This window comes from Acomys minous, assembly GCF_964271855.1.
Source record: "Acomys minous genome assembly, chromosome: 8".
NCBI lineage: Eukaryota > Metazoa > Chordata > Mammalia > Rodentia > Muridae > Acomys > Acomys minous.
Genome location: NC_140489.1, coordinates 439572 through 466870, shown reverse-complemented (window position 1 = coordinate 466870; position 27299 = coordinate 439572). Strand labels below are relative to the sequence as shown.

At 38.6% G+C, this 27299-nt stretch overlaps 1 protein-coding gene across 4 annotated transcripts in view; it reads left to right on the top strand.

The window, feature by feature from the left end:
- MACC1 (MET transcriptional regulator MACC1) overlaps window positions 1-27299 on the top strand; it is a 355671-nt gene that overhangs the window by 22223 nt on the left and 306149 nt on the right. For all 4 annotated transcript variants that reach the window (XR_014781262.1, XM_084792938.1, XM_084792937.1 and 1 more), the window contains 2 exons: window positions 23421-23540; window positions 25253-27294. Coding sequence is in view for 3 of the 4 variants with exons in the window: in XM_084792937.1 (XP_084649063.1) it covers window positions 23421-23540; window positions 25253-27294 (2162 nt within the window). In the remaining variant the exon portion in view is untranslated. The remainder of the gene's footprint in view (window positions 1-23420; window positions 23541-25252; window positions 27295-27299) is intronic.

Genomic DNA, 27299 nt, shown 5'->3' with positions numbered 1-27299 from the left:
CGCATTGTTATTAGGAAAAGACATCACTGTGAAAACACTTTCATATTTCATGATTTGAAAAATAGAAGTAGAATTCCATAAGCTGCCCCATTTGAAGTAATGAACTGCACCAGAATTTTTGTTTTTTAGAATTAGTTTTGCAGCTGTAGAGAAAGTGAAAATGGTACTGGCTGATTCCTTTGAACAAAAGAATTAGCAAACGGTAATATTTCTTATTATACCTTGGCACTTATGTTAATTTTCCAGTTCTATAATAATTATATAGTGAAAAATTATTTACTATCATTAGATGATAGTTTATTAAATAATATTTGACCATTGAATATTCTTGAAATATTAAATAATCTAAAATAAAGTGTTTTAGCTAAAGAAGATACTGTTCAGAATTAAATATTTATTTATGAAAGATAACAGTATTTTTTATATTGAAGAGATAAAAATGACATAATATATTTTAAAAATGTATAAAATCAGGCTTTTACCTTTTATTCCTGTTCCTGTGGTTCTAATAGATACATTCTCATGTTAGATTTGGTCATTATCTTTTTAGGACTATTTATTAGTAATCATACATACCTTAAGTACACTCACGTGTCATTAAGTAAATCTCATATTTGAAAGGCTGGCCTTAGTGAAAGTAGAAGTTTGTCCATTGAAGTCAGTTGCAGCTGATTTAAAATGCTATTTCCTGTGACTGCCCTTGTAAGCTGAGGTCAAGGGCCGGGACTTAATTTGCAAGCTAGGGCAAGAATGCACCATTATAATCTTTAGAGTGGGCCTTAGGAAAAACAAACGAACTAGAAAAATCATAAGTTACCAAACACTGAGTGTCAAAATTATTTAGGCAGGAAAGTATCAGTGATTTTCTTCTCTCTGGACTTTCAACATAAATACCACATTCAACCCAGAGATAATAGCACATGTTTTAGACACTATATACATTGTAAACAAACTTACCATGTTTTTATTTTGATGTGATGTTACCCATGTCATCCTTGGTGACAATATTTTGAGCATGTGTAGATTCATATGGCTTAATGGACATTCACAAATACTATTCTGTCTTGGAGCAAAATAATAAGACAGGGACACAGTCATGGAATAATGCATCTGAGTCATATAAATGTTACATAGTCTCACAGTGTATTACAAAAGGAACATATTTGTAGGGGATTTATTGTAGGACTGTGTGGGAGAATGACTCATGGCATTTTTTTAGCTATTCGTACATTGGGCTCAAAGGACACTGAGTAGTGTTGATACTCTCTTATGATCTGGTGTTCGTTTAGTTTAAGCAACCAATATTATCCATGGCATTGAATTAATATGCTTATTTTGAAAAGTAATTAATTAATTAGCTTATGAATCAAGAAATTTGCCTGCAGAAAGTTGCCATAAGCATATAAAAATTAAGAAAATTTCAGTGCAATTTTATTCAATTGTATGTATTTAATCTCATCATTTTATACCTTCAAAATTTATATATTATTTCAAATTGAGATATCTTCAGTGCCAGGGCAGACAATGGAGTAAATATTCTGTCATTAAGGCTTTTATAGTGTAGTGAAAATCAGTTCCCTGTAAATCTATGACTTAGTTTATGGTTGCCTAGCCCATTTTTTAAAATTAGTTTTATTGGGAGATGTGGTAGCAGAACTTGCCTTTGTCACTTGTAAGGGCTGAGAATGATTGAATAGCATGAATTTTAAACTTTACCCATTCCAGTACAAAATGTCACCCAGCCAACCTATCTCAATCTTGATTATATAACAGAATACCATGCGTCGTGTTTTTTACTAGAGACAATGACAAGAGCCTATCTGGCTGCTAGAGTGGACAGAAAGAGGACTTCCAAACGGACAAAGAGGCAGAAATGTCTGCTGAGAGGAATGGATGACTGTCACCACTTTCTACAGAAAAATTATGTGGAGATGTACATCTTTATATAATTTTTAAAAATTCTTTAAAAATCTTCCCTAAGGAATCCTCACTAAATTCATTCTTCCTGTTTTTCTTCAAACATAACTATTCAAGTTCCTCAAACCAATATTTGACATTTTTGTTTTTGTCATATGAATTCTCCCAAAGTTTCCACATAGTATTTAAATAATACTCCTGGTAGAATTAAGAATAATAGACTCATCTTCCATTTTCAGTATGTTTGACTCTTGTTTATTCATTATTTTACCATTTTTTTCCAATATGATTCTATAGTTTTTATATATGTGCTTCCTCCTGCCCACAGCTATAATTTAATTCAACCTATTATTTGAGTAGATTAAAATAATAATTCATTTTATTTTATTTTATTTTATTGAGACAGGGTCTCTTTTTGTAGCCTTGGCTGTCCTGGACTCACTATGTAGACCAGGCTGGCCTCGAACTCACAGAAATCCACCTGCCTCTGCCTCCCAAGTGCTGGAATTAAAAGTGTGTGCCACCATGCCCAGCCACCATAATGGTTCATTTTAATCTTTAATCACTTAGTATAGTTTAGTAAACACCTTATTCTCTTGGGCCATATTTTTCTGCTGAAGGTGCCCTGGATCCTTTATTATGTTGTTGGTAATAAATTAATCATACTTTATTGAAAATCTCACAAAACATGTGAACCCATCTTTTCTACCTAATACTGTTTAAAAATGTTCTCAGCTTATAAGAGTTTATGGAAGGGACACACAAAGCAGTAAGGAAAATAAACAATGTGAGAAGTCAAAAAGCTAGGCTCTACTGAACTGCAACAATTGCGCCCTGGGATTTGCAGTGTCTGACTTGGAGATAATTCGTGTGCCGTTGCCCCAGAAGACTCGGGCTCCCCTTGTGAGGGTCTGAGAACTCACTTGGCATGTGTGTGCTGCTGAGAATGTGGACTGGGGACAGGAGTGTCAGGAACTGCCTCCCCTGCCATTCTTTCTCAGAAGTGTGAGGCTGGGTAAGTAACTGGTCCTTGTTTACTGCAGTTTCCCCAATTAGAACATATTGACCGCAATGCCTCTGATCAGTTCCACAGTGCTCCTGTGAGCTTGAGAATTAATCACATGATAACGATACTTGACCTTTTCCGGCAGAGCTGTTATGAGCTACTGCAGATAGGGAGTAGCCCGCTTTAGACAGCTTCTTCCTTACTTCTGCTGGATTTTCCTTACTTGGAGTCTAATCTCCATTGTCTTATTTTACTAACAATGCTTTAAAATGCTAAAGGTTTTCATTTCTACTTTGTTCTTTACTTTCATCCTGCACCATTTACATGAAGTCAGATCCCTTTTCATGTTTCTTTGTAGATTAAAGTCTGTCTGGAAGAAGATTTATGCTTCCCTTTGGGAATTTTGTGGACACTATTTGCTCTTAGGGTGATGCAACCCAGTTGAACGGCCTTTCTTAGTTCTTGCCTCATTTTTAATGGTTTCATGCCATTTTCACTCAGTTTATGTTCCCTCAAATTTAATTTGATCTGTGTCTCTTGAATATGGTTCAAATGCAGAAGCTATAGGTCAAAAAGTAACAGTTGTAATATGTTCCCTTAAAAGTTATAATAGATAGAGTTTCAACGAGGGGCTTCTTTTCTTACCACAATAATAAGTGGTAAGTCGTGGCTCAAAAATATCAATTCTTGGTGACTCAAATTAAGCTTTTTCTACTCCTTAATACCAATACTAATTAATGATCCTCAGTAATCGTGACAGAAGGTTCGAGAATGACGTGTGTTGTGTGTGCTCCAGACTAGGGAAAATAATTTCTGATGATCACAGTTGAAAGACCTTCTCCTGCTGAGGTGCAAGTTCCAAGTTGATGGCATTCTAGTTCCAAGACTAACATTTAAATGTGCAACTGAATATTGGATGTCATTATTTATAATTCTTATCATTACAAAGTTTTGAAGAGAATAAGAAAGAAGGTGAAATATAAGTTAAGATACTTAATTTTTTTGTTTGATCAGTTTTCTTTGGTTGACATTTGTGCTCATTCACAAAGTAATTTATTGTTTTAGGAGAGAAAATAATGTCATTTTTTCAAAATTTAATCACTCTTTCTGGAAATTATGCTCCATATGGAAAGAAAAGTATTTTTGTTAGGAAAGAGCATGTTGATGAACCTGTAAAAATATTGTGCTATAAGCCACAGATGTCGTGTGTGCCTTGAACATCTCTAATGTGTGAGAAGCTGATCTATTTTTCCCTCTGTGCTGATTATTCTTGCAAACAGTTATTCAAGAAAAGGCATGGACATAAATGTACAGATTGCTATAACTTAGGCAGATTGAGCTAGAAGCTTATAAACTCGCTTTGCTTGTTCTTATCCTATTTTTCAAGCAAAGTAAATGTCAAGGGCTTTGTCCATGAGTAGAAAAAGGGTGACTGGAGAGATGGTCCAAGTTCAGTTCCTAGTACTACATGCAGCCCACAACCATCCGTGGCTCCAGTTCTGGGGGATCCTCACACACCTATATAAATAAGCAGGCAGAGCACCACTGCACATAAAACAAAAATAAATAAATCATTAAAAATAAATTTAAAAAGAAAAAGAAAGATGTGTGGTAAGTGGAATAAGAGATGGACTTTAAAGATGATTCCCAGAGCGAGGATATACCTGGAAAGATGTGGGCTTTGGTACGCTCACCCTAGAGCACAGCGGAAGCTTATGGCCTCATAAAACTGTAGTCAATTTTAGCATTAGGAAAAGGGATAAATGCTAGCAATTTCTAATTTCTTTTTACTGGATCAGTATATTAGAGCAAAAGTGAGCTTGTGATTTGAGAGCAAATGTGTGCAATGCAAATGATCAAGTTAAATCTGTGGAGGGTGTAAGTGAGGACATGAGGGGATGGAAAGTCGTGCTGACCAGTGGATGAGCACCGCTTTCTATCCCCACATGTCCTCCCTCACTTATAATTGGACACTAACCCCAAATGGATGTCCCATGAAAGTCTTCACCTGCCAGAAGATTGGGATAGATGTGAGGACATCCTATTGGGACCCTAGGTGAGAGATATAGGAGAATGGAAAAATAGAAGGACCCAGAGGGCCCTAGAAACCTACAAGCAGAGCATTGTGACTGGTGGGTCTGGGCCCAGGGGTTCTGCTCAAGATACTGCACCAGTGAAGGACAGTACATGCTGCAAACATTGAACCTCTACGCAGATCTAGCCAATGGACAGGATATTCTCCACGGTTATGTGGAGAGTTTGGACTGGCTCAGATATGAACTCTGGTGCCCCATATCTGCCCACTTCCTTGTGGTGGGGAGGCCTGGTGGCACTCAGAGAAAGGAAAAGCAGGCTACCAAGATGAACCTTGATAGATAGCCTATGACCATATAGTGGGGGAGCAGGTCCCCCTTGGTCATAGACCTAGGGAAGGGAAATAGGGTGAAAGCAGGAAGGAGGGAGGAACGGGCGGATACAAGTCAGAGGAAATCAATTGAGATGTAATCAGAATAAATTAATTAAATAATAAAAAAATTTATACATAAAGTAGTGCTGAAAGTTGGAACCAAGTATTTAAAATTTCTAACTTGAGTAATTGTTGACACTAGACTATTACAAGAAGTTGGGGTTGGGGTTGGGGTGAAGTTCAATGGAGGCTAAAAAGAAACTGTAGAGAATTTCTCCTCTGCATGAATTTCACAGTCGTTTATTACTCCAAGACGAATTAGCATCAATTCAGATGCTTAAGATGAACAATCCCATGTCAGTTCACTGCTCTAACTAGTAACTCCAGCACAGTTACTTGAGTCCTCTCTCAAAGGCATCTTAAAACTTACATGAAATTTTCACTTGTTCTAAATTCTCCTGAGGGTTTTGGTGAAAGCCTCTAATCTCATTTATGTACAGCACAGAGTTAGTCTGAAGGAACAGAAGGATGATTGGAATGTTTGCTTTCTTGTTGATGTTTAATTCCTTGTGTTGCTTGTATATTCCAGATATTAACCCTCTGTTAAGTAGGGCTGGCGAAGGCTTCTCCGTCCTCTAGGCTGCCTCTTCACTTGGTGGATCTGGACATAATGGTTACAATCATGACCATACAGTGGCTGTGACTGTCAGCAGGGGGCCTGGGGAAAAGAATGAAAGGGAAGCAGGAGCACGAGAGAAAAGAGGGGCTGGCTGAGAGAGAGGATGGGATCCGCTGGGCTGTGTGTGCAAGTACTGAGTGACTATGAACATGGTGCAATGCGTACAAGTGAAACACTCAGAAATAAAAGAGAACCTGCAAATGATAGGGTGGGGCCGTGTGTGGCTCCCAAAGGCTGCCTATGCCCTGTGTTATAAGGGCCCCTTAGTTCTGCTGCCAGCTGGAGGACATTCTGCTCACTTGAGTCACATTTGCCCATAACGATCTGAGTTCCCCATATAATGCAACGTGGCCATGCTTACGCATCAGAACAGAAGATGAATTCTCAATCGAGGGAAGTCATCAGAGACTGGTAAAAGTCACTGGGATGAGGCCGTCTTATAACTCAGCCTCCTACACTAGTCACACTTAGTTACATATTTTTCCTATGGTATAGAAAAGCTGACAGTTTTTACCAAGTACAAGCTTTATAATGGCTCTGGGCAATTAGCTTCCTAAATTTGTAGCATTTGACTTCGCAGTTGCTCTATTTTATGGGGATTTTTAGTTGTTATTGGGAACTCCACCATGAATTTATTGAGCTATTTGATTCATGAGTATATATTTATTGTATACTTCGCTGCCTAGACTTGTCATTAATTCTAATAATGCCATCTATTTTTTTTGGCTTTCTTGGAAGAATCATCACAGTTTTATAGATAATAATTTTTTCTTCTCAAATATTTATATTTTAATTGCTTTTTCCCTTTCAGTGCCTTGGCTATAAAATCTAGAGAGTTGGAGAGTAGCAGTAACATGGCTTCTTTGCCTGGTGCCTCTATACTCAGAGGTTTCTAACCTTTTCATCAACTGTGAACGCAGAGGAGGCTTGGGGCATATATTGCACATTAGAGAAATAATCCCATCATATTCTTAGGTTGTTGACATGTTTTTATATCACATTAATAACAGACTTATATAGAATGGTTTTCACAAGGCAGTAAGAAGATGTTTTTTCATGTATCAAAGTAATTTTATATTAATTACTATTAAGAGGGAAGCTGGCTGAGTTGGTGTATATTACTCAATGCTTTTAATGGACATCATTTGTTTATACTTTATAGGTAATATTTAACCTTACGTTCCTTTCAATTTTGCTGCAATAATTTATTTAACAATGCTGTGTTTATTAAGAAGAACCATAATTCTTTATGATCTGGGGTATTTATATGAGGTTTTATAACTAAAGCTGGTTGTAACTATAGTCTACTCAACTATAAATCTAGTGAATTACAGGAAAGTACACAGCAAAGTAAGGGTGAGGACAGAATTTGGGGCAATATACCTTTTCAGTAGGAACATATTGTGATGCTCAGTCCTGGTTTTATGGTAGTAAGAAATATTCAGACATTATTTTTCTTAATCTGAGGAATTAAATGTAACATAAAGAATACAGATAAGATGTATTTAGAAACCTGAACTAGAGAACAGAAAAGGATAGAAGGAAGAGATAAGTAAAACCAAATGCAAAAGCAGAAGCTCACGTGGTAGAGACAAACACAATTCCATAGTTTTAAAGATGATTTAGAAAACCAGAACTTGGATATTTAAGCACAGCCTCTGTTAACCTTTGTGACTTTTTATGATCGGACCATTGTCTGCTGTCACATAGTTAAAATAAGAACATAGAACCAGATGATGCTTCATAAATGTCTTACTTATTTTAAGATACAATCCATTTTAAGATACCATTATTTTCTTCCTCTTTTGGTGTTATGTTCACATAACACCAAAAGAGGAAGAGAATATTACTACACCGACAATACTAAACCCTGACATCAATTGCCTGGCTTTCTTTTTCTCTTCTACTATGAGAATGAAAATGTCATAAAATTATGAGGTGTGACAATCCAACCAAAGTTGATATGTTAGTGTCAGTATCACATGAAATATAAATTGCTCAGGATTCATGTCAGAGAAAAAGAGTACCACAAAGAAATGAGGAACACTCAGACCATCGTTGCATAAAGGGCCGGGATTTCTAGGCCGTTCAGTATTGCCATTCAGTGTTTACGGTGAGACGTGATCACTGGTGGCTTTTCTGCCACAATGCATTGCAGTCATGATCAAATAGCCTCTCTGACTACCTGATTGGTACCTGAACGTTAGATAAAGCAGGGAACATGAGTATGGATGTCTGGGGAACAGGAGTCAATGGCAGTGGGAGAGAAGAGAAAAGACAGTGGACATATATGACATAATCATAATACATTGTATACCTGTATACATGACACTGTCAAAAACAAAACAAAGTGACAATTTCAAAATGGTAACAACATTTATTCCACCCTCTCACATAAAGAGAAATCATATATGAACAAAATAATTAATGAGTGATTCTGAATATCATAGTTTACAAACCTTTATTATATATTAGAGCTACAAATGGACAAAAATGTCCTACTGTATGTCAATAATTTGTCATTTAGTTTTGTATATTCTGTGTTTTTCTAGTATTTAAGGTATTTTATATTAAAGTGATGAGGTATTCACAGTGAGTTATAAAGATAATAGAGGTCTCATCCAGCCTTTATGGGCCAATGTTAGAATAACTACATGACATCTGAACCAGGAATCTGGTGTTGGTATACTGTGGGCATGTGGCCCTCTGTCACTGTAGTCTATGCACAGATTTGTGTTACTACCAAGACCCCAAACATCAGCATAAAACTCTCCTCAACAGTGGCCTGTTATCCTTCCCTCCACGCCCCTACCCCCTAACAATCACTAATTTGTCATTTAGAGTATGCCTTGTAGGATGACTCATACAGCGCATGGCCTTGAATGAATAGCTTGCTTCGAATAGCATAATTCTTGGGATATATACACGTTATACTTTACTGCTGAGCAATATTCTATTGTAGTTTAATAATTTACAGAGGGCTCTTTGATTGTTTCTAGATTTAAATTAGCTATTAAAAACAAACCTGCTATAACAATTGTCTCAAGGTTTTTTTCATCACAGATAAGTCAGGGATAAATGTCTAGCAATGTCAGCTTGAGGCTGTACAGTAGGTATATGTTTAGCTTTGTAAAGGAAATTCAATGAAATTAATCTTTTAGGGTAAGAATTATTTTGCCTTCATGAAAAGTAATTAAAAAAAAAGTCACAGTGGCTTTACCCTGGGATTTGGAAATAAATGAGCATTGTGTTAAATCTGGCACTACCATTCTTAATTGCATGATTTGGCAAATTTGTTAATCCCACTAAAGTTCTACACTGCTTTATTTCATATGGATTTCTCTAACTCTTCTTTTTAAATTTTAACTTCTATTTCCCCAGTTATATTAAGGTATAATTGGAAAAAATTCTTCACACTTAATCTGTATAATCTATTTTCATACATGAATGCAAGATGAAGTAAAATCATAATCTTTCATGCAATAGAATAATACTCTCCATATAATTTAGAAATGAAAACATAAATTTTAATTATAAAACACTAGGCCTTTGGAATTTTCTTTATAGTTTATGATAATTATCATGTTTTACATTTGATTTTATTCAAAGCCTGCCTTGTGTGATGTGTATTTATGACCATGGTATGCATGACTATCTGCTCTAAATGAACAAAAGAAAAATTTTAATAAAAAGTTAATGGTGTAATAAGTTGCTCTTGGCTCACAAAGTGAAAAGACAGTAAGGATGGATAGTAGAGCTATGGTAGTTTGAGTGAGTCATTCCCTAAAGTCTGAGCCTTTTGAACCCTTTGTCCCCAGCTGGTGGTCCTGTCTGGAGAAGGTTAGGAGATGTGGCTTTACCAGGGAACATATGCCACTGGGGGTGAACTTTAAGATTAAAAGACTTCTTGCCAGTGCCAATTCCCTCTCGTTGCTTTGTGCCTATGGGTCGAGGATGGGAGCTCTCTGCACTCTGCTCCAGATGCCATGCCTTTTGATAGGTGCTAATTGCCTTGGAACATAAGTCCAAATAAACTTTTCTGTAAATTGCCTTGGTCAAGGCTTTTATTACAGCAACAGAAAAGTAATACAGAAGTTGTGATTGATTATTCCTACAAAAATGTGAATATTAATTCATATTTGGAGATAAACACACAGTACATACATTTTTAACTTTATTTTTGAGCTCAAAATGTTTCTGCTTTAGCCTCCTCAGTGCTGGCATCACAAGCATCCATCAGTGTGCCTGGATGAATACACACACACACACGCACACGCACACACATATATGTGTGTGCGTGTGCGTGTGTGTGTGTGTGTATACATATACATACATATATACATATATATTCTTTTCATGTATAATTTAAATTTTCATTTATGAAAATATTTTATATGAATAAATAAGAAAATCATTTGGAATGGTATAAATTAAATGTCAAAAGCGAATTTTGGAGGATGTGAATTTTACTTATTATTGTACTTTTCTGTATTAAATGCATTCATATACACACAACCCATCAGATTATAATATATATATATATATCTTGCTTTTATTTCAGTTTTTAAATTATGTACATGTATGTGTGTCTGTATGTAACTATGTGCAGAGTACTGTAGGTGCCAGCTAAGGCCAGAGGTGCTTGGTCCCTCTGCAGCTGGGGTTAACAGGTAGCTGTGAGTTTCTTAACACAGGTGCTGAAAATTGAACTCAGGTTCTCTGAAAGAGGTTTATATCTCTCTAACCCATACATCTTGCTTTTGAACAAAAAATTATTATAGTTTTAGCAATTCCCTACATCATTATGTATTTTATAACCTTGGTTTTGTTGCTGATATAACAATTATTTAAGCATTCTGAAATGTCTTTCTCCCACACGAGTTCTAGCAGGTACTTTCAATGTCTTTTAACCTTAAAGTTTTTTCCCTGAACTACATATTGAGCTCTGTGCGTTTTAGATGAGGGGAGGGGGTCACCATGATAATTACAGACGAGCAGCTGCCTAGCTCTCTGCCAGGTCCTGTCTAATCTTATTATATTTCAGCATACATTGCATGTGCGCATTATTTACTTTGAACCAATCCTTCCATATTGCTAAGATCTTACTTCATGAGTCCTGGCAAGTACTGGGATCCAGAGATGACTTAGGCAGTCCTCGCTCTCAGGAAGTCCCAGTGCAGTGCTCTGCCTCTGCTGGTCTTTCATTCACCTAACCATCTGTCCACTCACCCATGACCTTGAGTCTGTTAGTTTCTGAAGTTCACATTAACACCTACGTATTCAAAGGAGATGATTATATATATTATGCATGCTCATGTGACAAAATTGCTCTTTAAAGGATAACAGCATTCATTCAGCCCCACATTAAGTGCTAATTTCTTCAACGAAGCTAACAATGCTATTCTCAGCTGTCCTTGCCAGACCTAAAGCAAGCTAACAGCAGTGTCTCTGATACGCCCTGGTATGACGGCGTGGGCTAAGATGGCGTGTAGCTAGGATGAATAAGTTTGCCTGAGTGTCATAGGGTTTTGAAGTGATTAACGGTGGGCAAGCAGACGTGATTATGAGTGTAGTTGATCTCAGTATCCAGCCTCAACTTACTTGGGTGCTGAGGTAGTAAATTCCTCTTGAACCACAGGAAATAAATTTGCCTAAATTATTTTTGTGAACAAAGGCTTTTGTAAAAAAAAACATATTTTACTTGTTTTAATAGCAAGAGCATTTCTGCTTACATTTTACAGTTCTAAGCTTGAGAAAAAAACAAGGAGACACTGGATCCCAAAATACAAATCTTAAGGACAAAGTAATTGTTCCAAAAGCTTAGAGCAGAAGTGACTTGCCAAGATGCTCACGCCATACAGGAGTCAAGATTTCCCTTTGTAACACATCAATGCTGTATCTATACCAAAGTCTCAATAGGTATCTTGGCCAGTGGACTATTGTCTTGAAAGAATGTTCATTTTTGAACCATCATTTATTTTATATGCCCACTGTGTGCTTGTGTAAGACAAAGCAAAAGGAACATCCATACTCTCACCACCTCATATTATGATTTAGTGCACCTCAGTATTCTTTGTGTACCTCTGAACACACACACACACACACACACACACACACACACACACACACACACACACACGCGCGCACACACACATCCCATGCATGTGTATATATGTATGCATGCCTGTACGTATGTATGAACTCTGTCTCAGACTCTCAGGCTGGTTTCGCGGCTTCTGTAATTTTTCAAGCTGTAGACTTGATCTTGACGAAGAGGAGTGGTTGAGAGCCACTGTTTTATACAATGGTGTTCAGAGGAGCCAGGCAGCAGGAACATCAGAACTGCTCTCCAGAAAGACCCTGAGCTGGCACCAGGTGGTGCTGTGTGCAAAAGTCAGGGCATTCTTCCAGTATCCTCTGCAAGGTGCCTGTCTGCCTACCATCTCCACAGGATAGCAAAGGCTCTCAGCAGAGAGAAAAGCCCATTTTCTCGGGAACAAAGAGTGTATGGAGAGATGGGTGTTCCCTCTTAAAAAGGCTCGTAGTAGTTGCTTTTGACTGCTTAGTAACTTCAAGTTTTGGGGGGTTTTGTTTTGTTTTTTTTTTGTTTTTTGAGACAGGTTTCTCTGTGTAGCCTTGGCTGTCCTGGACTCACTTTGTAGACCAGGCTGCCCTCTAACTCACAGCGATCCACCTGCCTCTGCCTCCAGAGTGCTGGGGTTAAAAGCATGTACCACCACACCCGGCAATATCTTCAAGTTGTAAGTTTTCCAGTGTTCTTTAAGTACACTGTTTGTACTCTGTCATAATTCTTGTTTAAAATCGTCAGATTTAAGGCCAGGTATGGTGGTACAAACCCGGATTCCTAAAGACTTGCGAGGCAGAGGCAGGAGTTGTATATTGTCCTTTGCTGTAGCAAATTCCAGGCCTGCCTGGACTATAGGAGTGCAAACATAAAACACACAGTCAGAATTAGCACAGATGAGCTAAAAATAAAAGGAAAGTCATTTTAAGCAGTGCCAGATTTTTATTGAAAGTTCATAATATTTAAGTTTTGGGGTTTTTTATGTTGCTGTTTTGTTTCTGTTTTTTTTTGTTTGTTAAGTTGGTTGGTTGGTTTGGTTTGGTTTGGTTTGGTTTGGTTTGGTTTGGTTTGGTTTTTGGTTTTTCAAAACGGGGGTTTCTTTGTGTAGACTTGGCTGTCCTGGACTTGCTTTGTAGACCAGGCTGGCCTCGAACTCACAGAGATCCAACTGCCTCTGCCTTCTTGAGTGCTGAGAGTATAGGCCCACGCCACTATGCCCAGCTCATAGTGTTTAATTTTTATTTTAAAATTTGAAGTTACTGTTTAAAGTATTATTTTATCTTCCTTTTGTAGATGAGGAAATTGGTGCTCACACTGGTGAATTCATTTAGGCTTTGACTCAAAATTATACCCTTAATTATCATAGCACTATTCTTTCTACTGAAGCCCACTGTGTATACGGCTGTTGTCACGAGTCCAGTCCAGGCCCCCGCCTTTTTTTTTTTTTTCAGAAATAAGGGCAATAGATGGTAAAACTATATGTGCATGTAGAAAAGAGATAGTATAGGGCCCCAAAGTACAGCTAGTTGTCAGGAATTTCTGTTTCAGGGGTAGGGAGGGAGCAAGGGAAGGAGGGAGGGAGGGAGGGAGGGACAGAGGGAGGGAGGGAGGGAGGGACAGAGGGAGGGAGGGAGGGAGGGAGGGAGGGAGGGAGGGAGGCTGGATTCTCAAACCACCTATGTCCAAAGCCACCACCAGAGCCGACCACTTGTCCAAGTTACTTCTGACTTTTCCTTTTGAGTAATCCAAAGAATCGGAAGGAAAGAAGATGGCTCACTTAGCCTGCCCTTTTATGTAACATTTTATTTAATCTTTGAAGCAGCATGACAAAGACTATGAAGTCATTAAAAAATATTAAAAATAGTGCTTTATTTTTCCTTAATCATTTATTTATTTAATCACTTTTCTGCCTTATCCCAGCCTCCTCTTTCTTCTCCTCCCAGCCCACCCTCATGCGTCCCTCCAGCACTATTTCCCTCTCTCCTTCTTCTCAGAGAAGGAGAGGCCCCCAAGAGGGCCCAACACACCCTGGCATCTCAAGTCCCAGCAGGACTAAGCACATCCTCTCCTACTGAGAGGCCTGACAAGGCAGTTTCACAGACAGTACACAGAACAGAGAAATGTTTACTGCTTCCAAGTTTATATGAAAAGATCTGAAACAGAATTCTGACTCTAGAAGAGCCTTTGTGCTTTTTCAAAATGGATCTGTGTGTAAGAAAAGAACGCCAAAAACATGGCTCATTGACAACCAGGAAGTGCTTGTGATTTACTGGCAAGGATGCTTTGAAGCAAATAAGAAAACAAACTGTGACGCAGGCTCAGTTCCTTGGAATTTGAGGGCCTGAAGCTTCAGCTTCGCTGGCTACACTGTAAATCTCTCTTTGGCTTCAGCCCTTTTGAGTCATGAGTTGATCTGTGTGCCTTCAGAAAAAACACAAGCCAGAATGTTTCTTTTGCTCGGTAAGGTGTGGGGGTGGGGTGCAGTGGGGGATAATGTGTCATAAGATCAACAGTTATGTCACAGAAGTCACAGCTGACAACTCAAGCAGCAATGCACTCTGGGCTGCTTCATCCCCAAGTGTTTGTTAGGAACATCTACCACTTAAAGTTAGTGTTGAGCAACAGGGCACTTGGAGATGCCCTATGTTGCCTGTAACAGCTTCATTAACAATTTTCCATGAATGCTCAAACTGTGGCCTAGAAAAACCACAGCCCATATCCAGAGACAATATCCAAATACGGGGACACCTTCCACCTAACTAAGCCTGTGCTTTAGCTCCTTGATGAGGGTATAATTTTACGTAGCCAACTGTTAGGGTCTCAGGAGAAAGCTACTCAGGACATGGGAGTCAGATTTGTCTGTTTAATCTGAAACACGCCATCGGGAATTCAGATGAGAAATGCCGTGTCCAGTAGGTCTCACCGGGCTGCTGCACTGTGTCTCTTCTCATTTTGGGAATCGCCTGATATGTGTTCCTACGTTAGAATCAGAGGCAGAGAGCTGCTTGGCTGGATCCACAGTTCCCTTCTGAGCCGACAGGGTTGGGGCTGGGTGAGATGACGTAGACGTGTATCAACAGAGTTCTGGGAAAGGGACCTGTTGCTGAAATGACTGTAAGGAGTTATTCTCCGTAGACTAATGATGATGCTCCTCACTCCCCTTCATCCCAGAAACACTGTGTCCCTGCTGGGCGTTTCACTGGGAAGCTTGGACATAATACAGTATTTCCCTGATGCAGCCATTTTCACTAAGGAAGACTCCCCTTTCTGGATCATCGCTACTAAGTAAACAAACCCTCGGCACAATGTTTGAAAATATTTTTATTTTGCTTTTCCACTAATTTCCTTCAAATGCCACTCCTAATTTGTTCTTTTACTTGTTTTGATTTTAACATTTTACCCAAGAATAATATACATTTCTATGTTTAAACTTGTGTTACTTGAATATTTGTGTTCTCAAATTCTTTTTGAACCATAGTACGTATGTGTGCATACCATAGCCATGAAAAATGAACCTACTTGAAAATAGATAAAATTAAAATAGCAAATATCCATTGACAATTATATTCTTTGTCTAATCGTAGAAGAGTGCCATTTTATAATGTATACTTTATCAGATGTCTACAATACTACACTGAATACTCCTTTCATGAATTGTGCTCTGAACTTTCAAAATATGCTCTATTTTATTTATTTGCTTACTTACTTATTTAAAATTTTAAGGTGTGGTATTCCTGATGATGAGGAATAAATCCTCAATTACCTTCAGACCTGTTTATATCTGTCTAGTTAGTTAACAAACCTTTTTGCCATGTTTGTTATTTGTCTTAAATTCTAAGCTATGATTACTTTTGCTGGTATACAACAATCACTTTGTGAAATTAATGGGAATGAGTAGCACTGTTCCCATAACTCTTCTCTTCTTGTTAATTTCACTGCCAGTCAGTGGCTTTTTTACTCCTAAACCTATCAACAATAAACCTAAAATTTAGCCGTATTCATACTTCAGTTTTCTACAACTTGATTTAATTGATAGTCAGTTTTTTTGTTGTTGTTGTTTTATTCAAGCCAGTGCTTTCCCCCCTTTTCATGGCTACTTGTAAATTCAGCTATGTATCTGGTTCTGAAGGATAAACACTACCTGCTTAGTGAACTAGGATAATTACACAGTTGATAGTGTTTAATGAAAATGTAGAGCCTTATTATAGTCTAACTTTATCAAATACCCCCTCAAAGGCTCATGTGTTGGCTAAAGGCCTGCTTGCCGCTGTGGGCTTTCGACATGTGATTAGATCATGAGAGCTTTGTCCTAACCAAGCCGACTACCAGGGGAGGGGAATGATTTAAGGAAGTAGACCATCAAAGAGAGTGTCTAAAGACTCTGCTGTGTTAATGTTACCTTTATAAGTGTGTGTGTGTGTGTGTGTGAGTGTGTGTGAGAGTGTGTGTGTGTGAGTGTGAATGTGTATGTGCACATGTGTGTTCACATGTTAGTGTGTGTGTATGTGTGTGTATGTGCACATGAGTTGTGTGTAGGTATGAGTGTGTGTGTGTGTGTGTGTGTGTGTGTGTGTGTGTTGCAGTTTCTCTTAACCTGACTAACACCCAAATAATTGAGACTGGACTATTCCAGCTTTACAGCATAAGAACTGAGCTGTATTAATCTATTCTTAGCCCTCTGTGCTTGTTTGAATTTCTTCCAGGGCAAATAACAGATATACTTGCATTTATGACTTTCTCTTTCCAGCTGCTCCCTCCTCATGTCTCCTGGACCGCTGCCCATGGCTGAATCCCTACTTCCTCTCTCTCTCTCTCTTCTCCCCTGTCTAGCCCTAATCTCTCCCCTGCTCAGGGATTGGCTGTTAAGCTGCTTTATTGACACATTGGGAAACAACTGGGTAGCAATGTTTACACAACATTGAGACAGAAGATTCTCAGAACAAGGATTGCAACCAGATATGAAGGTAGAGTGGGGGAAGAAGTCAGCATTTGAATCTTTACACAGTGCACAATAGCGTTTTGCCTGCATTTGTGCCAGATCCTCCCTCTTTGACTTTGTCTGCTTCCTGGCTACTCTGACATGAGAAGCTTTCCTCCATGTTTTGTGTTAGTGTGACCTAATAAGTGCACCAGGCCTTTCTACCATGATGTTCCTGCCTTCCACAGGCCTAAGAACAATGGAACCAGCTAGTTATGGAATGGTCGCTCTAAAATCATGAGCCAAAATAAATCTGTCTTCCTTTAAGTTGTCTTTCTCAGATGTTTAGTCACTCTGGTAATCTTTTGTCTAAAATATAACAAAATTTTCATCAGATCATTATATTTAGCAAAGGACTCTTCTGGGAGCAGGGTCTGATGTTATTGGAGAAGAGGTCACATGGCTATGCCCTTTGTTTAATTTTTTTTTTTTTTTAGTTATTTCTTTTGTGTATCTGTTCAGAGTCCTTGATAATTTGTCATTAGGAGTGAAGGCTATAGGGCTGTTTCTTGGCAACATCATCAACAGATTCTAGCTTGTTGGCTATCTCTCTCTGACATATCCAAATATAATGTTATATTCAAGTGATCAACCCCACATCATACATAGATATTAACAAGATAATATATTGATGAAGTGATGTGAGCTACCAGTGCTAGAAGCATCATAGAAATTACTATCCTTTATTAAACTTCCTAAGACAGGCTCTCTGCTGCCCTCCCCAGAGAATCATGTAAAGTGCCTGCAGAAATTTGCTGTCAGCCTTTCAAACTCATTAAATATTTGCTTAGAATGTTTGCTTAACAAATACTGTAGCTACTCCATAGCTGGTGTTAGGGTATAGACATCTCCATCAGAACGTGAGCTAGAGGTAACATCCTAGAAGGCCACATATTCATCAGCATACAGACCGTTAACAGGCTAGTAAGTGTCTTTAGTGACAGTAATTCCCTGTGAGCCAGCCAGGTCTTTCACACCAAATGCATTTGCATGGTGATATATTATTTGAACAGGCTTTACATTTAGAACTTAAAATCTATTAGTCCATCAGATTCTTCCCTAACATTTTAGTGTTTTCTGTCATCTAAAAGCATGTTAGCTGATGTGTGTGTGTGTGTGTGTGTGTGTGTGTGTGTGTGTGTGTGTATAATGCCACATAGCACACCATTGGAAGAATTAAATACAATGCAGGTCTTTGGAAACCACAGGGATCTGAGACGCTCAAAGACTACTGAAGATATCTGGTGCCTCTCTGATTTCTACAATATAATGATTTTCATTACATAAAGATCACTGCAAGTATTTCAAAGATCTGGGGTGAGCCTAGTGCTAGAGCACTTGCCTAGAATGTGCAAGTCTCTGGTTCCGTCCCTGGCAGGGGGAGAGCAGATTTACACTTCTTAAAGAAATATTTTAAAGTGCATTGTTTTTTATTGTTTTCAAGTGTTTTTTTTTTAATCATATTCAATACCCTTCCCACCCTTTTCTCCCTCACAAAGCTCTTGTAACGTATAAGTTGTGTGCTTGGTCAAGTTCCCCAGTTGACTACGGACTAAATGACTCAAGGAAAAACTTTGCTCATCAGTTCTTTAAGAAAAAGGTGGTGGCTGGGGATTAAACACTCAGAATAAGTAAAAGGCATATCAGAAAACCTGTATTCCACATTAAGTGCATAGTAGATGAACATCTGCTTATTCCAGAAAACACCTACTGATGCCTTTCTAGACAATGGTTGGTGACTAACACTGCTTTGCATAGCAGCTGCCCTGAGTGAAACAGCAGCATAACCCAGGGCAGTGGTAAGGGCGGCTGTGCTCCTCACCACCCTGGGTCACCACGTTCTCAGCAGTGGACACGCTCCTCCCTCTCCTACTCTAGTCCCAGCTGTTTTCCACATTCCACCTCTCCCCGTGTCCATATGCTGCTCTAGAGCTGGGATCTAGCACTGTGGTGAATTTTGTGTACTGACAGATTGGGACAGGAAGAGTTTCAGCCTGGAACCCAGCCGGGAAAGCACTGGAGTTTTCAGAGTGTAGTTCTCAGCATGAGCCTCCCACAAACACTTCATTGGGTAACTTTGTTTCAGAATCTTGGCTACAAACTCAGGCTTTCTAGAGCAGAAACAGTGAGGTGAGCCAAGCAGGCTCTACTTGAGGGGACCTGCAGGTGAGTCTGGTTACACCCGTTTACACCGGGACTGTGGATGACTGGGGTGACCGGACTGAATGGATAAAGAACTGCAAGCAATAACCCTGTGTTCCCCAGGTGCCATAATCCTTCGTTAGTGGGATTATGCTGGCTTTCCTGAAGTGTCATGGTCCTTCTATAATATTAATACAATCGCCCAAGGACCGTGGGTGCTTTCCCTGTAAGAGCTTCTTGTTTTATTTCAAAGCGTTAGATTTTTTTTTTTAATTTGGAAGGTTATTCATTTCAAATTGTCTTGGAATTTAAATTGTACTTGATTGTCCTCCCCTGCCCCATAAAAAAAATTGAAAGAGCTCAGACAGATGGTTAAATTAGTTTTTCATTTAGAATATACTTTATCTTTCCTGAAAATGCTTTTCCAACTCAAAGACTTATATTTCTTTGTTAATTAGAGTTTGCTAAATTTTACTGAAGGACTTGAGCTCTGTCAGCCTGTGGTGTGCTAAGGACTTTTAACTTTGGATATCATACTTGGTAAAATCCAACCACGGAATTTTTAAAGGGCTGCCAGGAAACTTGAGGACTCAAAGAAATTTGCATATTGCATAATTCATTTTTTAACTCAATTTTTCAGTGTAATTTCCCCTATCACAGGAAAATTTGTTATTGGACCATTTAGGTTTTTAAATATCCTACCTTTTAAGTTATTTTTGCCTGTGTCTTAGAAAATGCCACCACTTCCCTTTGTTATTTTTCTTGTTTTCTTTCTCCTTTCTTATCCTGTTTATTCTTTATAAAGCCAGTAAAGGCTTGTAATTTCTTTTTTTTTTTTTTTAAGTTTTTTCCCTTTATGTGAGTTGTATCTTTCTTGGTACCTCACTTTAGCTGGAACTCACTACATAGTTCGGGCTGGCCTTGACCTCACAACAATCATTCTGCCTCAGCTTCCCAAGACCTAGTATGAAATGCATGAATCACAACTTCTGGGAAAACAACAAAACCCAAAAAACTTCTTTTGAAAAGAAGTCAAAAACTGAAAAGGGTTATGCCAACCAAGTAGGAAAGTCAACTTGAAGGTCAACTCATTAGTCAGAGCAAGAAGATAGCCTGTTGCTGGCACGGGTCTAGAAAGGCTGGGCATTCTTAGGGTGCAGCACTGGGAACTTTAAGACAGAGAAAACAGGAATCTTGTGCCACCAGGTGTATGTGCTGGCTCCTACATTAAGAAGAAAGTTTTTCTAGGTCATCACTTGCTTTTTGAGTTAGTCACCCCCTATTACTTGAACTTGAAAGAAATTATTTCATATGTACGGGTGCCTTGTTGGCATGTGTCTTTGCACCACATACATGCTGCTTCTTCGGAGGCCAGAGGACAGTGTTGGATGCCCTGGTACTAAAGTTACAAATGGCAGGGAGCCACTACAAGGGAACCAAACCCATGTCTTCTGAGAGAATAGCAAGTGCTTTAAACAGAGCCATCTCTTCAACCCCTTGAGCCTTGTTTTAGTCTACTGAAAGTCAGACTTTTAAACATTTGTTTTCAGTACTGTCAAGGAACAAAGGGAAATCTGTATGTAACACTAACTGAATCTCACTCAGGATTTGAACTCTAAACATAATGTCTATACTTTCATCTGTAATTCATGTGTCTTCACTGCTTAATAAAAATACCACAATTTATTTATCCACTTATATGAGAAAAGACATTTTGTTTTAGTTCAGCTTATATTTACATAATTACTAAATATTCATGTATAATCTTTTTAAATTATATTTCATTTTTGGGATTATGATAGAATCACATTTCTCCCTTTCCTTTTCTCCCTTCAAGTTCTCATATATAACCCTCTTTGCTCTCTTTCAAATTCATTGACTGTTTTTTAATTTATTTGTTGTTACATTATGCATATGCATTCCTAAATATAAAAATATACCTTGCTCATTCTGTACAATGCTAGTTGTATGTGTGTTTTAAGGGCTGACCATTTGATGTTGTATAACCAATTAATTGCTGTGCTCTTCCTTGGGGAAGGCTGCTTTTTCAGACCTCATTCTTTAGTTGCCTACAGAGTTTTGTTGAATGATATTAAATATTAATAATCACTCAACACAGTTTTAGAAAAGCAACTGAATAGAATTGGAATTCCTGAGTACCAGGCCCCTGCATCCTCACAGATCTTTCCACATAAATTTCCAAGTGGTTGTATCTATCAATACATACAGTTTCCGTTTTTATTGGGTTTTCTGTTTAGGCTACCATATTAGTGAGATGTCACAGGTAAAGTTTCCTATCATATACAAAAGACACCATCTCAATGCATAGTTACTGGCCCTCTGGCTCTTACAATCTCTTCACCTACACTTCTGAAATGTTCCTTGGCTCTTAGGTGTCGGGCTTGTGTTGTAGATTTATTTACTGGCAGGTTCCCCACAGTCAGTTGTTCTCTGCATTTTGACTGGTGGTGGCTTTCTGTAATTGTCTCCATCTGCTGCAGAAAGAAGTATCACTGATGAAGGGTGAGAGCTACAGCTCTCTGTGGGTATAGAATGCAGTTAGAAAATACACTGCTTTAGGAAAGGGGCAGCAGTCATAGGCCTCAGTGGGCCAGGTTTCCAGCATCTGGCGTGATGTACAGGCCTTATGTACAGTTAGATGACTGTCGGTTACCTTCAGTGCTGGTTCTGGTGATGGTTGTGTTACATGGGCATTCTTCTGGAAACGACTGTTGATTGTGCTGTTCCCTTGTCAGCCTGTCCTTGCATAGCTTCTGCAGCACCGTGTTAACTAACACTCAGAGGGGAGGCTTCCAGATCAGATCCAACTCAATCTCTCCCCTGTCTGAAGTGTTTGGTGTCTTCAGCAAGAGGACCTTACCTTCATTTTCTAGGAGGCAATCAAGGGCAGCGGCAGTAGCCTATAATGTTATGGTGGGTTTTTTTGGTCTCTGAACAACTCAAAAGGAAGTTTCCCATGCTTGGCACTGGGATTTTGCTAGACTGCTTATGTTTTCGGGAGATCTTTGTAACCCTAAATGGCATAACTTCATTTAAACTACACACATATGTAATTTATACATACATAATTTTAATTAAATAAAATAATGGTTCCATATGGCCTTTCCAAAAATATTTAGGATTATTTATGCCTCCTCCCCCCTCTGCATTGCCTATGCTCCCGCTCCCCGCTCCCTGGGGCATTCCCCCATTTTTTCTCATTTCCTCCTTCATAGCATCTGCACTGCATGTCTTCAATGCCAGTGCTTGGGAGGCAGAAGCAGCTGGATTTCTCTGACTATAAGGCCATAAGGCCAGTCTGTTTTACACTGTGAGTTCCAGGCCAGCCAGGGCTACATAGGAAGACACTGGAAAGGTGGAGGAGGGTGTTAGGTTTTTTGTTTGTTTGTTTGTTTGTTTTTTACATGGACAACCAATAATGTGTGACTTCTAAATTGCTCTCCATGACTGGCTCAGTCAGGTGGCTATCAGGTTTCATATGAGCATGAGACTTCTTCTGGAGCTCAGTTCTGCACCGTTGGCATGTTTCTGTTCTGATGTCACACTGTATTACTTAGCACATGTTTATAATAAATGCCGGTAGCTGGAGGGCAGTGAGTACCATCATGTTCCTTTTCTGGATTATCTTTAACATTTATCTTAAGCATTTGCAAAGACAAAAACTTGTTTTAAGTCAACATGCTTCAAAAACAACTTCTTGTATATGATAAACATAATAACTTTGATTTCTCAAATAAAACTAAAAGAGCATAGTTACAAACATATTCACAATATATAATATAATATATATGTAATGCAATTTTTCTTGGGATTGCATTGGATGTGTAGAAGAATTTGAGAGAAAATTTTTAGATTTGTTATATTTAAATTTTTAGTAATGAGTACTTATTTGTCTATTAAAGGTTATTTTATTATCTTATCTTTGAGACTTTCATTGTTTTATATTGACTCACTAGTGAATGCATTTCCAGGGTAAATTCTTTGTAAGTGGTTAATCTATAATTGCAAAATTAAAAAAAAAGAATGCTAACACATATTGCAGCACATCTACCAGAAACAGAGACCTATGTAGATATTCTTACATGAAGTTTTCTGTTTAAATATGAATGAACATTTTTAGATCATTTCTTCTGCCCACTTACTTTACATGTGCTGAAAATTAATATGCCTCTATTTGCCTTGTAGGTGGCAACATGCTCATCAGTGAAAGAGCCTATTGTTGGCCAAGAGGAATCGCTCGGAGTAGATCTGAAGGAAATTTGATTGACATGGAAGCCTCAAAACTCTCAAAAAATCACATTACAGGTACAGGAATTTATAATGTGATGTTTCTGTGAAATAAATCAGGTGCTTTCCAATACATATGGAATGTTTGCCTCTAAAAAGTGCTATAGAAGATTTTCAAAATTACCAAGTACAAATGCTATCACAGAGTGGAAAAAGATTAAAGATACATGTCTCTTAAGAAAGTACACTAGCAGGGGCTAGAGAAATGCCTTGGTGGGTGAAATGGCTGCCACCTAATCCTGAGGCCCAGCATACATTACAAGCCGTGCGTAGGTGTGCATCTGTAGCCCCAGCACTAGGGAGTCAGAAACCAGCAGATACCTGGAGCTTACCACCCAGCAAGTGTAACTAATCAATAAGTTCAGTTTCAGTGAGAAATCCCTTCTCAAAACATAAGGTGAAGTGTGGCAGAGAGTTACACCTGATGTAGACTTCTGGCCTCTACACGTAGATGTAATTGTACACACCCCACACACACATATGCAACACACAGTCACACACACACACACACACACAGCACACTCACAGATTACAATAAATGTCATAAAGCTGCACGAATTAACAAATGAATAGTACCTCTCGCAAACACTGTAAGCATGGAGGGGAAAGAGAAGGAACTGGGACTGCAGCAGCCCAGTAATCTCCACGGAGCAGAGTCCGGTTGGCCTGATATTCAGAGGGAGGAAAATGACTTTGGAGAGAGTTTGGGTGGGTGGATTGAGTATGTGTGATAATTAGAGAAATGCTTTTTCTGTTTTTCAAAGTCCATCTTCTTTTAATAAGTAGCATAACCCACCTTACGTCAAGATAAAAGTTCTACACATGTTAGAAGAAATGTCTAACAATTTCTGAATTTTTTTCGAGAGAATTTCAAATAACTCAATTGTCTATGATGGCTTTCATTTTCCATAAAGCAGTATCAAAAGCACAAATTCCTGCTGTTTATGATTAATATTTTCTATCAAAGAGCAAACAAGTGTCACTCTAAACATGAAATGGCCTTGATGCTATGGGATGTACTGGAAATGTTTTCATGTGCTCTTCAAGCCCTTTCCTAAGAAATAAAGTGTTTCTGTTTCTAGTGGCATCCCATCCTTTACCATTACAATCTCTCAGAAGTCCAGTGTGTTACTGCAGGCAGTAAATTCACTAGTAATCTATTTTTTTCAGTGTGTCTTTCACACACATACAAAATATATTGTTCAACTTATTAATACAATGTTACCAGAAAATGAATAATTGATGATGTTAACTTAGAAGGCTTTTTAAAACTATTTCAACTCTGCATGGATATGTTTGATGTTTATTGAATATCATTTGAAAAGAATGACATCAACTTAATCTTTTGGATGTATTAAGATCAACAGCTCAATGTTTAGAAAAATTGGATGTTGGCTGTTTTTTTCAGAAGTTTACTTGGGGTAAATGAAACATAAGATAAGCAGGCATAACTGTATCCTAGTATAAGTAAACTGTTAAATATTTCATGATACCTTAAGATAAAATTAATACATCTGTACTCAAAATAGCCTGGTATATAATTCTCCTTTCTTCATTATAAACAAATTGATACAATTTACTCCTGAGCTTGTAATAGACAGCAGCCTAGAGGTCAAAAATGAAAACCTAAAGCAAGTTTGGAATTTTTAAGGTATGATGCTATTAATCATGGTTGTATCTCAAATGCACACTTCATTTTCTCTTTGCTTTGTTTTTGTTTAATTAACAAGCATGCCAAGGGCTGGGCTTGCCTCGCAACTGGCCAGCTGCTTCTGCTCTCCGTAGAGACAGAGATGCCAAAGCTACAAATCCGTTCTGGAGTGAGCTGTCTGCCTCAAACCCATTTCTGGATGACATCACACAGCTAAGAAATAACCAGAAGAGAGATAATATGTCCATCTTGAAGGAAGATCCTTTTCTTTTTTTAAGACAAATAGAAACAGGAAATTCTTTTGATTCCTCTGGTGATGAACTTGACATGGACCAGGAGCTTAGGCCTTCTTCCTCAAGGAAGTCAGGAAGGTCTAAGAGTGTTTCAGAACTGCTGGACACCTTAGGTGATATGACACACACTCATCCAAGTATAAACAGCTCTGATCAGATCCTAATACAAGACTTAGAATGGCTTCAGAGTGACCGAGAAGCATATAAGATGGCTTGGCTAAGTCAGCGTCAGCTGGCCCGCTCTTGCCTGAATCTGAATACAATTAATCAGAGTCCTGGGTGGGCTCAAACACAAATTGCAGAGACCATTGCAGTTTATAAAATAAACCACCAAGGAGGGTCAGTCCAGTTACCTGACTCGGATATCACCGTTCATGTACCCCGAGGACACGTAGCTGTAGGAGAATTCCAGGAGGTATCTCTGCGGGTGTTTCTGGATCCTCCACCAAAGCTGAACCATGACCTCTCTTGTACGGTAAGCCCTCTGCTGGAAATCAGGTTAAGCAACCTGAATACCATGGAGGCTATTTTGCTGGAGATGAAAATTGGAGCAGAAGTGAAAACAGATCCTCTGAGCCAAGTCATGACAAAAATGGTGTGTTTATACAGCCTGGACAAAGAAGGTCCTTTCCAAGCACTGGACAACTGCTACATCTACAAAGACACCATCCAAGCAAAGCTCCTTGAACTGAGCCAGGTAACGTACATAGTCATAGCTGTACAAGCTAAGACCATTCAGCCACCAGCTACTACTATTTGGGATTACATCCACAAAACCACCTCCATTGGAATTTATGGACCCAAATATATCCACCCAAGTTTTACTGCTGTCTTCACAGTTTGTGGACACAACTATGTGCCAGCAAAGTTTACAGTCTCTGACATTAAGAAGGGTGGAAAAAGCACATCTCCAGTGGTATTTCACCTCTGGGGAAAGCATTCATTTTTACTTGACAAGCCACAAGATTTAATTATTTCAGCTTTTTCATGTGATCCTGACTTTGAAGTAAAGGCAGAGAGAGAAAGAAAAGTAATTTCACAGAGGCAATTGGAAGCAGGTGTGGTAGTTCATCAACAAGTTTTCTTTTCTTCAGTTGACCACAGAGAGATGCACTTGTTTGTTTTCCGGGTTCAGGTGGAGCCCTCCGATGGAAATCCAGTGACACAGTTCTTTGTCACTTCGCCTGATCCACCTCCAAATCTAAAAAGGTTCTCGTATCTGCCAGGCTATTTCCAGAAGGAGAGAGACGGACAGAAAACGCCTTTATTATCCACAGGGCTTGTTAAGTACCCTACTTTCCAAGATAAAAAACTGAACTTTACCAATTATGGGGTCACACTGAAGACAGTAGTGAGGCAAAGTAAGATTGACTATTTACTTGAGTATCTAAAAGGGGACACAATTGCCCTTCTTGGAGAAGGTACAGTAAGAGCCATCGGACAATCCAAAGTGAAAGAATGGTACGTAGGAGTCCTCCGAGGTAAAATCGGACTCATTCATTGCAAAAATGTCAAGGTAATTTCCAAAGAACAAGTAATGTCTATATCTGATAGCGTTTTGACAACCAAGAACCTTCTGGAGCAAATTGCTTTGCCATTTAAAAATCTGACTTATATATACTCTGTTGTATTGACCCTGGTGTCAGAAAAAGTTCATGACTGGAAAGTTTTAGCTGATGTCCTGGGCTACTCACATCTGGTACAGGAAGATTTTGATAGGATTCAAGCAGACAAGGAAGCGGAAAGGGTTTCTTATGTTGTTAAGAAGTTAAAGGAAGATTGCCATGAAGACAGAAATACCAAGAAGTTTCTTTACGAACTAATTGTGGTGAG